The following is a 14329-nucleotide window of genomic DNA, read 5'->3' as shown; positions in this document are numbered from 1 at the left end:
AAAATAATGGACGAAAACATATGAAAAAACTCACCATGGCTACGATTTACAATTATGATAATGTATACTTAAACTTAACATTTAATAATAATATAATTTAACTATTTTATACGTTTATATTATAACGAACTGATAACTTCGAAAAGTGTAGTTGTTGATGACGATGGACACAAGTATCTATAGTGTTTCACGTGGTGATTATAGTCACTAAGACGTGTATTTTGTTAGACAAATAGAAGACATTTTAAGTGACGACGAACGGTGGGTCGACAATCAATTCGAACGTGATCGGAAACGGCAAAAAATGTCAAATGTAATGTACTAATAATTAATAATACCATAGAAATTAGAGTTGGTAATCTCCTTAAATAATCGAATTGATTAAAATTAATAATTTAATATAATCCACCTAAAAAGTATTCGATACCTCACTCTATTTTATATATTTATACAGTCTCAATGAGAGGAAACAAAACACGTTTAAAGAATAAATATATTGATACCCTATCATAGTATTTACTTCAAAAGTATAAATAATGGAATTTTATCTGATTAATCGTATATTTTTTACAACTACACACTAATAGATTTGCATTGAATAATAAAACCGTATTTATAGTTAAAAAATATAATAAATAATAAACATAATAAAATTATAAACTTAATTATAATTTATAATTAACTATTATTTTAATTTTATATTGGTCAATTAGATTACCAGAAGAAAATATAAATTTTGATGATCTTAAAAAGTGTAAAGGTATCTAGATTTAAATGGTTAGGACAAACAGAAGTGTCTGTTTGGACGCGGAGAAAATTGGACTTAAAAAAAGAATAATACATTAATCAATAAAATACATTGGTTATTGTTGTTTTTTTAAGGTTTTGTTACCAGCTGCAAATCTATTACAATTAGATTAGGCAAGTAGTATATGTGCTAATTTTTTAACAGAACAATTAAATCCTTCAAATCGCATTGGTATCAGGAGTTCTGCTGACACGCATGTAACTGTATAGAACTGTTGCCAAGTTCTGAAACATTAATTAAAAATCAGTTTTTTTATGATATATTTATAAATCAAATACTTATCACAATTCTTTATACTTGTCGATGTCTACATAAATATTGTATAAATTATGATTATTATTTTTAGAGAAGTGGCCAACGGTTAATGAGTTCCTATCTTTACCTCTTGAAAAAATAATAGAGCTTATATCATGGGATGATCTTGCTGTACCGTATAAAGAAAAAGTAAGCTAATCAAAATAAATAGTTGGTAGGTACATTCTAGCATGTTCTATGAAAGTTCCATTTATACCTAATATGCCTAAATATAATAAATTTAAATTTTACATGTACCGTGGCAGCTTAAGGTAGTACCTATATTATTGGAATTAAAGACACGCTCATCTAAGTACCCCATTGCTATACAATTGATACGCCCGAATAATTTTTTATAATATAAGTATAATAAAATAATTATTTATATTTGAGTACAAATATTGCACAATTGTAAAAAACTAGATTTTATGTGTTATCTTAAAATATTAAATTTCTTTTTAACCACATAGCTACACGTGTATGCATGGTCTTAAGTGTATCTATGAAATATTTATATTTAACGCAATTAAAAATGTGTACCTAATTGACAATGAACTATATTCTATAAAGACAAAATACCAAGAAACAAACCAAATATCATTTAATTAAACTACCTACAACATTTTTTGCTATCAATAAAATTAATTATGTCATAATATATTAATATTAAATATTAATGCTACTAGTATAGAATGTTACCAAAATATTGGAATTATAACATTTTAAATTAGATTTAATACCATGAAAATTATAACAATTATTTCTTCGCTTGCTACAAAAAGAGGGAATCCAAGATCTACTATAAGATTCCATGATAATTATTCATTAATGGGTGGTATATTAGATAAAAAGCTAAAAAAAAAAAATAGACCCACCAATTACTATAAATTCAGCGATAATATTATATAGATATAATATAATATTACGATAATTTTGTATTAGGTATTTGTTTCTAATTTTTGTTACCTGATGATTTTTTTTTGGGCTTATTTGTCAATTTCTACTGAACGATTTTCTTTTTTATTATTTTTTTTTTTTTTTTTTTTTTTTTATTGCATATTTTTAGCGTATATTTAACGATATTGAAGGTAATTTTATAGAGCATATTTAGTATTTACCTATGCAATTTTAAGTGCTATAAAATCCCAACCCTGCTCATCACTAATAGTCAATAGATATTTATTTTGGTACAGATTACAAACACTATTTTAAACTACCAGCAATGGTACTTAATTACAAACTCTCATAATATGATACAAGATTTTTTACAATATCTTCAAATTATATAATTATTTGTTGAAAATAATATGTTTATCTTAAATGACGACAAAAATGCTATACTTCTAATGTTACTTATTATATTATAATGTAATAAATTAAAATATACATTACATATATTATAGGACACCGAAATATTACTGATATTAGATTATAAATGTAGGTACATCATTATAGTGACTAAGTATTTTATATTTTCATGATATGTTTTTCCAGATTTTTATTTAAATACCTATCTAATTTATTTTAGTATGAGTATTACGATAGATTAATTTAAATTAGGTTTAAATTAGGTCTGAAAAAATTACATTTATTACATTATTAATATGTTATATAATATATATAGTTTTCTGTGTTGTTGCATTTCTATGTTCTATACGTGTTGAAATGATAAAAGTTGTAATGGTAATCCCAGCGAGTGTGTATAGAGCTGCACACGATTTCGGATCCTTATTGTACTAGCACGATATATATAGTTAGGTACAGTGGCGTCATTTTGGGGGTGACAAGGTGGACATTTGTTCCTATCTAATTGTAAAAGTAGCTCGGTGGGTCGGTTTCGGCCTGTTGTCGTTTAACCATTATTATTATAACAATTAATACAGCAATCAGTATTTAAAAATATAAATATTATAAAATAAGTGAAGTGGGAATGGTAATATGATAAAATGTAAGTAAATATTTGTTTGCGAGCGAAGCGATCGGTTTTCTCATACGTATTCGAGCCAGGCAAAACTTTTGTCCCCCTCTATTGAAAACCGAAATGACGCCACTATATAGTTACCCGGATATATTGATGTTTTTGCGGACGAATTGCGTTCGCGGACCGTGCTCGACCGTTACCATAGCAACGCGTTCATTGTTTGCGCAACGCGAAAACTCGTCGTCAAAGGAGGGTGATAGAGATCGATATAGAGAGTGAAAAGAGGGAGGATGTGTGTGTGTGTGTGTATGAGTGTAAGAGAGAGAAAGAGAGAAAGAAAGAAAAAGAGAGAAAAGGAAAGTGAGATTTTTGTGCAATTCTTGTGTCTGGGCTGGTAGTAGAAAATTTAAACGAATATCGTAATCATTTCGCTGCGTCGTAATCTATATACATATATACATAGAATACCCATGGCCGATGAACACATAGTCTTATGTGGTCACAAATCACAAATGTCAAAATAGACCATAATATGGCTCATCATATACCTATTATATTATGTATTATGTATCGAAAATTTAATAATACCTTACTCTAACGCATTCATAGCTGCTCTAAAAATACCTAAAAATATTTGGAAAATCGTCGTTCAATTTGTTTTTAAGTTTTTAATTTAGAATAAAATACCAACATTTAAATCAAAACTTGATACAATGTTAGATTCTAAGCGAAGCGAAAAATGTTTTGATTTTATAATGTGTTTTTTACGTGTGTGTCTATCATTACTTTTTTAAGCAGTAAAAATGCTAAATTATCAAAGTTCTACAAAATCCTAATAATTTTCAGACCATTTTGGGAATTTCGCAAAAATTATTAATAAATACAGTAAATTCTGCTTAAGGGACATGGTTTTATGATTTTATGAATGTAGATAAATTTATTGTAATATGAAATATTTTACCTATGTGTTACTCATTAGGTATTATTAATTTATATTTTCGTTCTTGTAATCCTTGTTATCTAACGTACATTATATTTTTATTTATCAACGTTTTAGCGCTTGATACGGTTATGAATTATGATTTCATACATCGGATGTATATGTGTTTTACTATAATAAGACTATTCGATGCAATAGTTACATTGAAAAATTTTTGTTTTCCAATATTGTTGGGGACATTATAATGTAGGTATTTTAACTATTTAGAAGTGTAAATAAGCAGTTAGTGTAAATATTACACAGAAAAATGAGTGATACTCGGAAACGAGTGTCGTATATTTACATTATAATATACATTACAATGTAATTTTATACATTTTATATGAGTGGATTAGTAGAGAAGATAACGTATTTGTAGACCGTATAGAGTAAAATATAGTATTAGATATTACACAATTTCAATTACATTTTATTATATTATTATAGTCTATAATATAATTTTAATTATAATTTTTTTTTATATTTTCATTAAAACACGGCGCGCGCTCTATTGACAGTTCTGGTGAACTAATTCAATACGTATCATAATATAGGCAAGATGGTCTCTCTATACTATCTATACTCAATGATATTACTTTATAGTAGGACGGCGTAGTGCCAGTAGCAATGAGTGGTGGTCCGCGGGTTGCGGGGTTACCTACGCACGCGCATGCACATGTCAACGTAATCGCCAACAGAAAAATTACAAGTGTGATTTTTTGCTCAAAACACACTTTACAGGAAAAACTCTCACACCTTGTAGATTGGTCCGATTTTCGTGATTTTTTTTTTGTTTTTGTTAGATAGAGGAAGATTTTTTACAAGGCGCATAAGACTTCGATTTTTGATTACGTTGCTAAAAACAAAAAATAATACAAAAATTAAAAAGTTGTAAAAATGGATTAAATTCAAACCGGTAACATACGATTTAGAAAAAAATATTTTAAAATCCAAGTCTAATGCGCCCTGAGAGAAGCCTTGATCTATCTAGCAAAAAAAAAAAAATTACGTAAATCGGACCAATTTACGAGGCGTGAGAATTTTTCCTGTAAGGCATGTTTTTGAGCAAAAAAACTGGTCGCGTGCAGGCCCCTAATATTGGGACCAACCCTATTTACCTACATTAAGCGATAGCCCACAAAAATTGAAATTAGTTAAAAAACACAAATATTTATAATATCAAAAAATGTTTTTATTTTGCACATGTGAACCATACATGATTGAAAAATGTTAAATTACTATATAAATAAAACTAAATATATAACATACTAAATAAAATTGTTATTTTGAGGTGGAAGGCAAAAAAACATTAAGATTTAAAAGGTTATGCATTTTATTACTTTCGATAAATACTATCTCAAACAGCTGATGACATACGATTATATTAGTCACATTTATATAAAATACAGTAAAATAATATAATGTGTAATATATTCTAAAGCAATGGTAAAATAAAAATTTCTCACATAAACCGTAAGAGTGACCATATTATGAGGTTTTTTAACATTAGTTAAATTATGCTTTGTTATTCAGAATACTATTTTGAATGTTATTGTGACCTATAAATGGTTTCAAATTAAGTCTTTAGCAAAATAACAATGGTTCAACCAAATCATATTTCAAATTTTAATCTTGGTTTTTATTTTATTTTTGGTATGTTTGTCTATCTTTCCGGAGGTTCAGTGACTTATTATTTATTATAAACATTTATTATTTGGATTGTACGGCTTTCAATGAATTTTGATGACATTTTTAGAAAAACTTTAATGATAATTTATTATACATTTCTTTAAATGTATAAATAAATGTTCAAGTAATTTAATATGTTAGTTATAACTTTACAAGTCAGGTAAGTATACTCTCGCGTGTAGTCAATTCTGCAGAATCACATTTGAATGTTTGATTGTCACACATACACAAATAATCATGACATTTTTAAAAACAATTTGTTTGGCAATAAAACCAAACTCTTAAATTATACATGGATAAATTCATGTGGACAATGAAACGTTACTAAAAAAATTAAAAATAGATAGGTACAACATTTCATTATTTATTTATACAATTATTGTCAATTACATAAAAAACTAAAAAAAAAATTAAAATTATACCAGATTTGAAGTTTAAATATTAATTTATTTCAAAAATAATAGTTGAATACAAATTTGAAACTGAAGGTGTTTTAAATGACTTATACTTATTAATAGGTACTCATATAGATAAAAATTGATGAAAATTATTACACTTACGAAAAATATATTTGTAAAGAACAAACAAAATATAATAATTTGTTCTATATCAAAGGTTATAACCTGCCAATTATCATAAATATGTATATCTATTTAAGATATATTATATATATTAATACACTTTGTAATCATTTAATTAGTAGAGAATTTAGTATTTTTATAAGTGCAAATTACATAATTGTTCTAATAATAATAGCAATTAGCAATGACACATTAAGAGGCCTCGCTGCAGCCGTCAATTTTATCTTAAAACACCTTTAATTTGACAAAATTAAAGTTAGTTTACGATGTCCGACTTTGAGTCTGAAAAAAAAATTGAACTCAACAGAAAATTGTCTATAGATCGTACTAAATTCTTTGGAAAAATTAAATCTTATACTATTATGAATTCAGAATTGTACTTAAAAACTTGAAAATATGATTTTTTTTTCAAATCATAATTAAAATTAAGAACGACAAATGTTTTGTACGATCTACTGACATTTTTGTGCTAAATTCAAATATTTTTTCAGAATCAAAATCAGACTAAAACTAAACTTAATTTTGTCAAATCAATAAGTAAGTTATCATAAAATGAAAATAAAAATGCAACAATGGTAAATAAACCAAAAGATTTTAAACTAACAAAGTTTTATTCATTGGTGTAATAAATAAGTATTGTTGTATTTGTCAGAAAGCATCTAACAATGATATGGATTCTAAACTCTAAAGAACACTTTTGCTTTGAAAATAGGAACTTGCTTTCAACTGTTATGAAAACAGATATTATTGTCGAAGGTATTATATGCATAATCTGATATACTCTCGACTTATAGGTAATTATTTAATTTGGCTTATATTTTTATACTAATTACATTAAAAGATTTTTTTTTATTTAAAACTATAAATCATAAAAATGCATATAGAATTCTCATATAAATTTAGAGTAGAAGTAAGCAAATTATATAAAAAACATTAAATTAATGATTTGTATTTTAAATTAAGTGTTGAGAATTAAAGAAATATTATCGATTTTAAAACACACATTTTAATTTGTAGGTGACGGAGATAGTAGCGTCATGAAAAAACTACATTTAGTTAAACCATACGGAGATGATTTTGTAACAAAAGAAATTGAATGTTCCAATCATATACTGCGCAATTACGTAAATAAATTAAAAGATATTTCTATTAAAAGGAGAACAACTAAAGTCGTAAATATTCCAAAAAATATAAGACAAGCAATTAAAGATAGAATTCTTAGACTTAGGTATGCCATAAAAATAAAATAAAATAAAAATAAAAATAAAACGCATGAACACAAAGTATTGAATTTAAAAAAAGATTTTATTAATTACCTAGTTATGTTTTTGGTGATCATACAAATTGCCTTTCTTACTTTTGCAAATGACGAAAAAACGGCGAAATAAATATAATAGAAATAGTAATAGTATAATTATTGTATAATATATTACATTATAATTATATACAATATAAAAGAATACTAAATAATATTATAACGATATTTTTTTTTTTTTTTACTTACCCTATTTCTACACACTATTCTTTCTTATATAATATCTACATAATAATATATTATAAGTAATACTTGTGTACACGAATGGTACGTAAAATGTACCTATGGACATTTATTATTAATTATTATTACTTTTACATAATATTTATTATTAGTATTCATAATAATTTATACATGTACTTGCACAAAGTAAATTGTTTTATGTACATATTTATATGTAATATGAATAAAATGGCACAGAATAATTTTATTGTATCACATAGTAATCGTATTTTTTTATATAGTTGTGTTGACATACTACGATAAAATCGTAATAAAAAAAGATCATTGACTTTTATTGGGTTTATCGACTGTTAGTATTTCACTATATAATAGTAGTATTATACTAGTATACATATGAATATAATAAAGCGTTCACTATAAAAAAATAGAGTAGTTTATTGTTTGATTTTGTCGAAGTATTATCAATAAAATTTAAAATAGCACGCAAAATTAATTTAGTACGCGAGTACGACTCGCATAACGTTGAGAACAGTGTGTGCGTTTTACACACACACTAATGTTGATTTACACTCACACACATTGACGTGATCCGAATGTACCTGTCACATAATTTACCTAATTTCCACTCCTTAGAAAATGACCTACCTACTAGAATTCCCTTAATATCTATAATAATAATAATAATTTAAAATTGAACACAAGGTTTATCATATGTTTTAAATAAGTAAAATTTTTTCTTAAAGCAATACAAAATATAATTTATTTTTTTATTTATATTATTTAATATTATCAAATATTTTAATATTCAGTATTTTATATTTTTATTTTATTTTTTATGTCGTCAAAATTATTTTTATAAACTGTTGTAAAATCAATGTTGGTTTTTGTGTTGCAGGTGATCTATTATGGGAAGCTATTCTTACACACATTTATTTAAATGTAAAAGTGATCTGATACAAAATTTGAATACATACAAATCATATAAAATGAATAATATGATTACAATTATTATTATAACTTGTATTTTTTATTAATTTAAAAAAAATCATTCATTCAAAATCATTTAGCTTGTGGGCTATTAAAATAAATTAATGTAATAATGTTATACATTAAAGTATTAAACAATCAAACTGTTCAAATGAAATAAAATATCATAGTCCTTCACTAACTAAACACCTAACTTGAGCCTTCACGTATAAAACTTAAGCTTAAAATAGTCTCTAGAGTACCTCCTAAGACCTTTCTTAAAATTCACATTCTTTCTATTAAATAAACTCATTATATAGGTATAAATCAATAATATGACTTATATGTAAGTACGGTACCTATTAACAATTGGATAATTAGTATATTATATTTAATAATAATAGTAATAATAACTTTATTTCAGAAATATTTAAATAGGTACATTAAGATTTCTAAGTAAACTCGTTTTAGATTGACTGAGTCTTAATAATATGACTCTAAGGTAAATTATAAAAACATTAATAATAAAGCGTCAAAAATGAACAATATGTCAATATATTTTATATTAAATTAAATATCTATTATTGAATACATGTAAAGAATTAAATTATTAATAAACATCTTAAATTTAGTTAATGTTGGAAAAGAATTAATATTAATATTATTTTTTACACAATAAATTAGTACCAGCATTTAAAACAGACATCATACCAAAATACGAAATAATTTGTTATATATATTAATACTTATATAATATATACAGGTGGATTTACATTTTCTCCCTTTAATTTAGTATTAAATTTATGCATTGGTTTATTTATAAAATGTTTATACAACTAATAAAAATAAGGGATTTCTATGTAGTGTTTCTAGATTATTAACATTAAACAGTTTTCATATTACGCTAATTGGAGTGAGAAATTACTTATTGAAGATAAAAATGATTAAAAAGTTAATTTTGATTTTTAATGATGTCAGATAAATTTTGAAAGTAGGTACCATATTTATTATTATTCACTGATAACTATTGGTACACCGTAATGCTGGATATCGAGCATTGTGCATTGAGGTAAAAATTAGGAAATAGTACCTACCATCGTGCATACTAAAAAATGGATGTGTTAGTACTTAACTGTTGAACAATATTTAAAAAACGAGATAGATCACTAAATACACTTACAGTTAAAAGATAAATCATTTGCTGTATGAATGTTTTAATGATTTATCATACTGTAATGTCTAGCATAATATTACAACAATAAATAATCAGTAACCCAAAACGAGGATAAACAACTGGTAAGTAGGTGCACGTATGATGGTAGACGTATAACGAAAACTGATAGATCAGCATAATTCATACTTTAACCAATTAAAGTACCTAGTAATATAAATTCATGGTATATTTGTATTATAAACCCATACGAGTATCAGATACTTATTTTTTGGACCACAGTGTATAAACATCATGTGCATTGTGCCAGAAGGAGAAGACGTCTTATGCGCGGTATGTCTTCGTCTATGGCAGGGATAGGCAACTTCTAAGTTACAAGAGGGCCAATTTTTAGTAAATTAAAAGCTAGCGGTCCAGAGCATAGAAAGCAAAAAAAAATGTTATACTCAAAATTACATTTATTTTGTTAGGTAATAATAAATAGGTAGTCATTCTCCCTTGAGGTGTTATACAATTTCTATTTTCATCATTAATTTTACGCTTTTTTGCAGAAATTATTGCACTACAAAAACACGAAAATAATAAATTCAACATACAAACAGCTATGGTTAAAAGTTATAAACAGGTACATGTATTAGCTACTTAGGTACGTGTGTATATTATATACTATATACTATAATACTATAGAGTATAGACTATAAAAGATAAACTTTAAATTTGTATGATGTAATTTAGAAATGTAAGACGCGCCAGATTAAAAAGGCTCTCGGGCCAGATGCTGCCCGCGGACCGCCAGTTATCCAGCCCTGGCATATGGTATACAAGATTCTTTAGATCGTAACTATGTATACTGTTTAGTGCAATTAATATTTGTTTCAACTTGAGCAAATATTCTTAAGTATAATTTATTTTTTACTACAATATGTTCTACTGAAATTAGTTTGTCATTTGAAACATTGTTAAACAAATAAATGAAAAGTCTCGATTAACCGTGGTTTTCATAATTCGCTATCTATCTCACCACCATTATTACCTCGAATAATCAAGGTTCTAAATGTATACCAATTAAAAAAAAAAAAAAAGGAATCGATTATTACAAAATATGTATAATGTATTTTACTTTTGAGCCAGTCGCCATAAATATTAAATACAGTAGAACCTTGATTAAGTATAAACCGCCCAGTATCAGGATCAGAGCTTTGACTGATAATCGAATAAACGGTTAAGCGAGCAACAAACATTTTTTTAAGCATACATTATAATTTATGACCCATTATTATAGATATCTATACATTATTTATTACTTTTAAATAATTACAGCTTGCATATTGATATAATTATATGCTATTACTTATTGGTATATCATTCATTTTTTAAAAAAAAAAATGTATTATACCATTGATTATACATACATTTATTTGTTATTTACAATTACATAATTAAAAATTTTGTTTTTTTAAAAAGTCGGTTATTTATTTTTTTTTTTTGACCATATTACGTGTTTTTTGGCTGTCATATCTTTAATTCTTCGACTTTCGAGTCACATCGGCTTACACATAATATATATGTATATATGTATGTACATACATATTAATTATTAGTAGATATTGCTGGAAAATTTCGGATACAGCTGTTCATAGATAATAAGGTGATAAGATTTTACTGAAACGCGAAAGTAGTCCATCACCTAGCGTTTAACCGAGAAAGACGGTTAATAGGGTGACGGATAATCGAGTTTCTAGTAAATTCCAATATTCAATAAACGGCGCATGCTGATAAAAACACATGAAATTTCTTTTCACGAACTAACACTAGTCAAAATTGTTTTATAATTATTTTAAAAGTATTGACTCGTTATATTAATATGATTATTATTTATTATCAATTTTCTTAAAATGGTAGTTAAAATGTTTTTTTGCATGGCAGAAAATATTATTCGTTTGTATTATATTGTACCAGAACCAGAAATCAGATAATGTAAAACTCATTCTAATATTTTATACACACATGCATTCACATAGTTATATTATGTATCTTTTCAAACCAATAAATTCTGTTTTTAACACTATAATATTAATATACATTTTACGAGTTTCGTGCATTTAAATAGGAAACGGTATCGCTAATAGTAGATAAAAATGAACTACAGGTATGCTCTTGATTAAATCACTAAAATAAATAACTTATTTAGCCATATTGTGTACCTAAATATTCGTATTGACTAAAATAAAATATATGTAGGTATATAATATAACATATATTATAATTATAATAGACAATAATTATGATATTTTCTCCTTTAAGATTATTTTATAATTTCAAAAAATTTTCGTCTTCAATTTTTATTAAAACCATTATATTATGTAAATCACTAATTATTAGTATTTCAGCATTCAATTAATACATTATTTAGTACACAATAGTAGAACGTGGTAGAACATAATATTTTTCACTTAGTATTGTAAAAAATACTTTTTAAAAGTACTCAAGTATATATGCTCATTTTAAACAGTACTTATATACAAATACTTTGTATTTCCTTCTTATAAATCGAACCAATATTTTTTTTTTAACTTTCATGTTTTACATCAATTTTATAGAGCATTTTATACAATATACCATATCATTTAGTGCAACTGTAAATTACTCATATGTTTTCTTTGTCAAGATATTTGAATTGTCAATTGTATAAGTACATAAAAATGTAAATTTTGTATATTTTTTTTTATTTAATGCAATTAAATTGAAATAGGAAATAATCGATAAAGAATTAATATTTAAAAATTAGCATTTAATTTTGAATAAAGACACTTTAAGAAGTATTTAAAATAAGTAATTTGAATGTTGAGTCTCTGTAAAGTATTTAAATACTTTTACATATGTAGGTATTTTATAAGACTGATTAAACGCTTAAAAATTAAAATAAATATTAAAATTGCCATTTCCTCAGGATTATAAAACAAACGGAACATATAGAGTAGTATTTTATTTTAACGCATATGCAGTATAGGCACCTATTAAACTTATATGAAATCGAATGATGATAATTTCAAGCAGAAAAAAAAGCAGTATGAAAAATTTAAATATAATGTCGCTGTACGATAGATGTGATTATAGGATTAACTTAATTTAAAACCATATGATTATTATATTCTCGATTCTTAAATTACCTGTTGTATAACGTCACGCCGTTCGACGTTCGTACTCATATATGTATATTAATATAATACGCCAATACGGATGTAAATTTAATCGAAAGGACATTGTTTTTTTGTTTGATAAATCGATTATATAGGTCGTATCATAGTCGTTGCAGTAGTTCCAAAAACACCAAGGAAAAAAAAACGTAACATTATTACTTTTTATTGTTTTTTTTTTTTTTTTCATATATAATATTATTATTATACTAAAGATGACCCCACTAGCTGTGTCATCGCTAACCTAATATTATGTATCGAATACATATTATACTATATAATATACTAATATAATATTACTAGCTAACGCATCACTACGCGCGTATAAACGGTACGTCGACTACTACATAAGGATTAAATACCGTTATCTATATATAACAATATAATATTCCTTTACTATATAATATATTATACTACTTATTCGCTACGCTCTGCCGTCGTCGGGCGAGTACTAACACGCTACATTGTTACGATCGTGATGGTCGTCCGCGGCCTAGTAATGGCCCAGGTACTCGGTCGTGGTGACGTCAGTCGGCATTTCGAATCCCTGTCTTACGGCAGCCGGTCGCGGAGGCTGCGGCGGCGGCGGGTTTACGCCGGCGGGATCGACGTCCACGGGTCCGGGCAAACGGTGCAACTGGCCGAACCGATTGCGCATGTGCTCGGCCATGACGGTGACCGCTGTACCGGGATACCGTTGGCGTTCCGAGTTCTGCATGACGAACATGACGTGGCAAAAGACGTAGTCGTCCATCGTTTCGAGGGCCTCGTTTTCGATGCGTTCGCGATCCGCGTCCGAGAGGACACGCTCCGATCGCACGAGTCTGTACATCGGGGTCGGCCGATTTGGCCGGCGCCCGTTGTTAGCGTTTGCGGCGGCCGGGACGCTGACGAGTCTCGGGAAGAAGTACGCCAACGGCGAGCAGATGGTGCGATACAAACGTTGAACAACGGTCGGGTTGACGGGAGGGGTGACTCGTTCCTGGGGCAGGTGCAGTTCGCCGGGACAATAGTACCTGCGACAGACCGGGCACGTGCCGTGCTGCAACAAAAACGGCGATGGCGGTGTAAAAAAAATCAGCTGTTGCTTAGAACAGGAGACGACATAGGGGGGAGGAGACACGTGCAGTCGGTGCAGGTGTCTCGTGGGAAAGGGGGTGACAAAATCTATTTTGTCTCGGGTTAAAGGGTATACACACGACGACTGTCTGTAGGCCAGGGGTCT

The 14329-nt window shown here is 27.3% G+C and overlaps 2 protein-coding genes across 7 annotated transcripts in view; one reads left to right on the top strand and one right to left on the bottom strand.

Moving 5' to 3' along the window:
- The first annotated feature begins 56 nt into the window (after positions 1–56).
- LOC126552165 (uncharacterized) lies at positions 57–9169 on the top strand. Of its 6 annotated transcripts, none has more exons than XR_007606002.1 (5): positions 57–313; positions 1155–1252; positions 6925–7066; positions 7290–7396; positions 8666–9169. XR_007606002.1 is itself a non-coding variant. In XM_050206808.1 (5 exons), exons 2-5 carry the CDS (start codon positions 1224–1226, stop codon positions 8667–8669), a joined length of 348 nt encoding a protein of 115 aa, XP_050062765.1. In that variant the 5' UTR covers positions 57–313; positions 1160–1223; the 3' UTR covers positions 8670–9169. The 6 variants fall into 6 exon arrangements, 3 of the variants coding, with proteins under 3 accessions (XP_050062765.1, XP_050062766.1, XP_050062764.1); XM_050206808.1 differs by having other exon boundaries at positions 1160–1252; positions 6925–7028; positions 7290–7500; XM_050206809.1 differs by having other exon boundaries at positions 6925–7028.
- Positions 9170–13254: 4085 nt separating this feature from the next.
- LOC114127732 (uncharacterized) overlaps positions 13255–14329 on the bottom strand; it is an 85666-nt gene continuing 84591 nt past the window's right edge. Inside the window, exon 6 of the mRNA XM_050206862.1 lies at positions 13255–14146. Coding sequence (XP_050062819.1) covers positions 13598–14146 — 549 coding nt within the window. The 3' untranslated portion in view covers positions 13255–13597. The remainder of the gene's footprint in view (positions 14147–14329) is intronic.

The sequence above is a fragment of the Aphis gossypii genome, chromosome X (assembly GCF_020184175.1).
Source record: "Aphis gossypii isolate Hap1 chromosome X, ASM2018417v2, whole genome shotgun sequence".
In the NCBI taxonomy this organism is placed as follows: Eukaryota; Metazoa; Arthropoda; class Insecta; order Hemiptera; family Aphididae; genus Aphis; species Aphis gossypii.
Note: the sequence above shows the minus strand (reverse complement) of the source record. Positions and strands in the feature narration are given on the sequence as shown.

Coding starts and splice junctions, on each gene's coding strand:
- LOC126552165 (XM_050206808.1), top strand. CDS start 1,224: ATGATCTTGCTGTACCGTATAAAGAAAAA. Junction 1,253..6,924: donor CTGTACCGTATAAAGAAAAA/GTAAGCTAATCA, acceptor TGTATTTGTCAG/AAAGCATCTAACAATGATAT. Junction 7,029..7,289: donor AACAGATATTATTGTCGAAG/GTATTATATGCA, acceptor TTTAATTTGTAG/GTGACGGAGATAGTAGCGTC.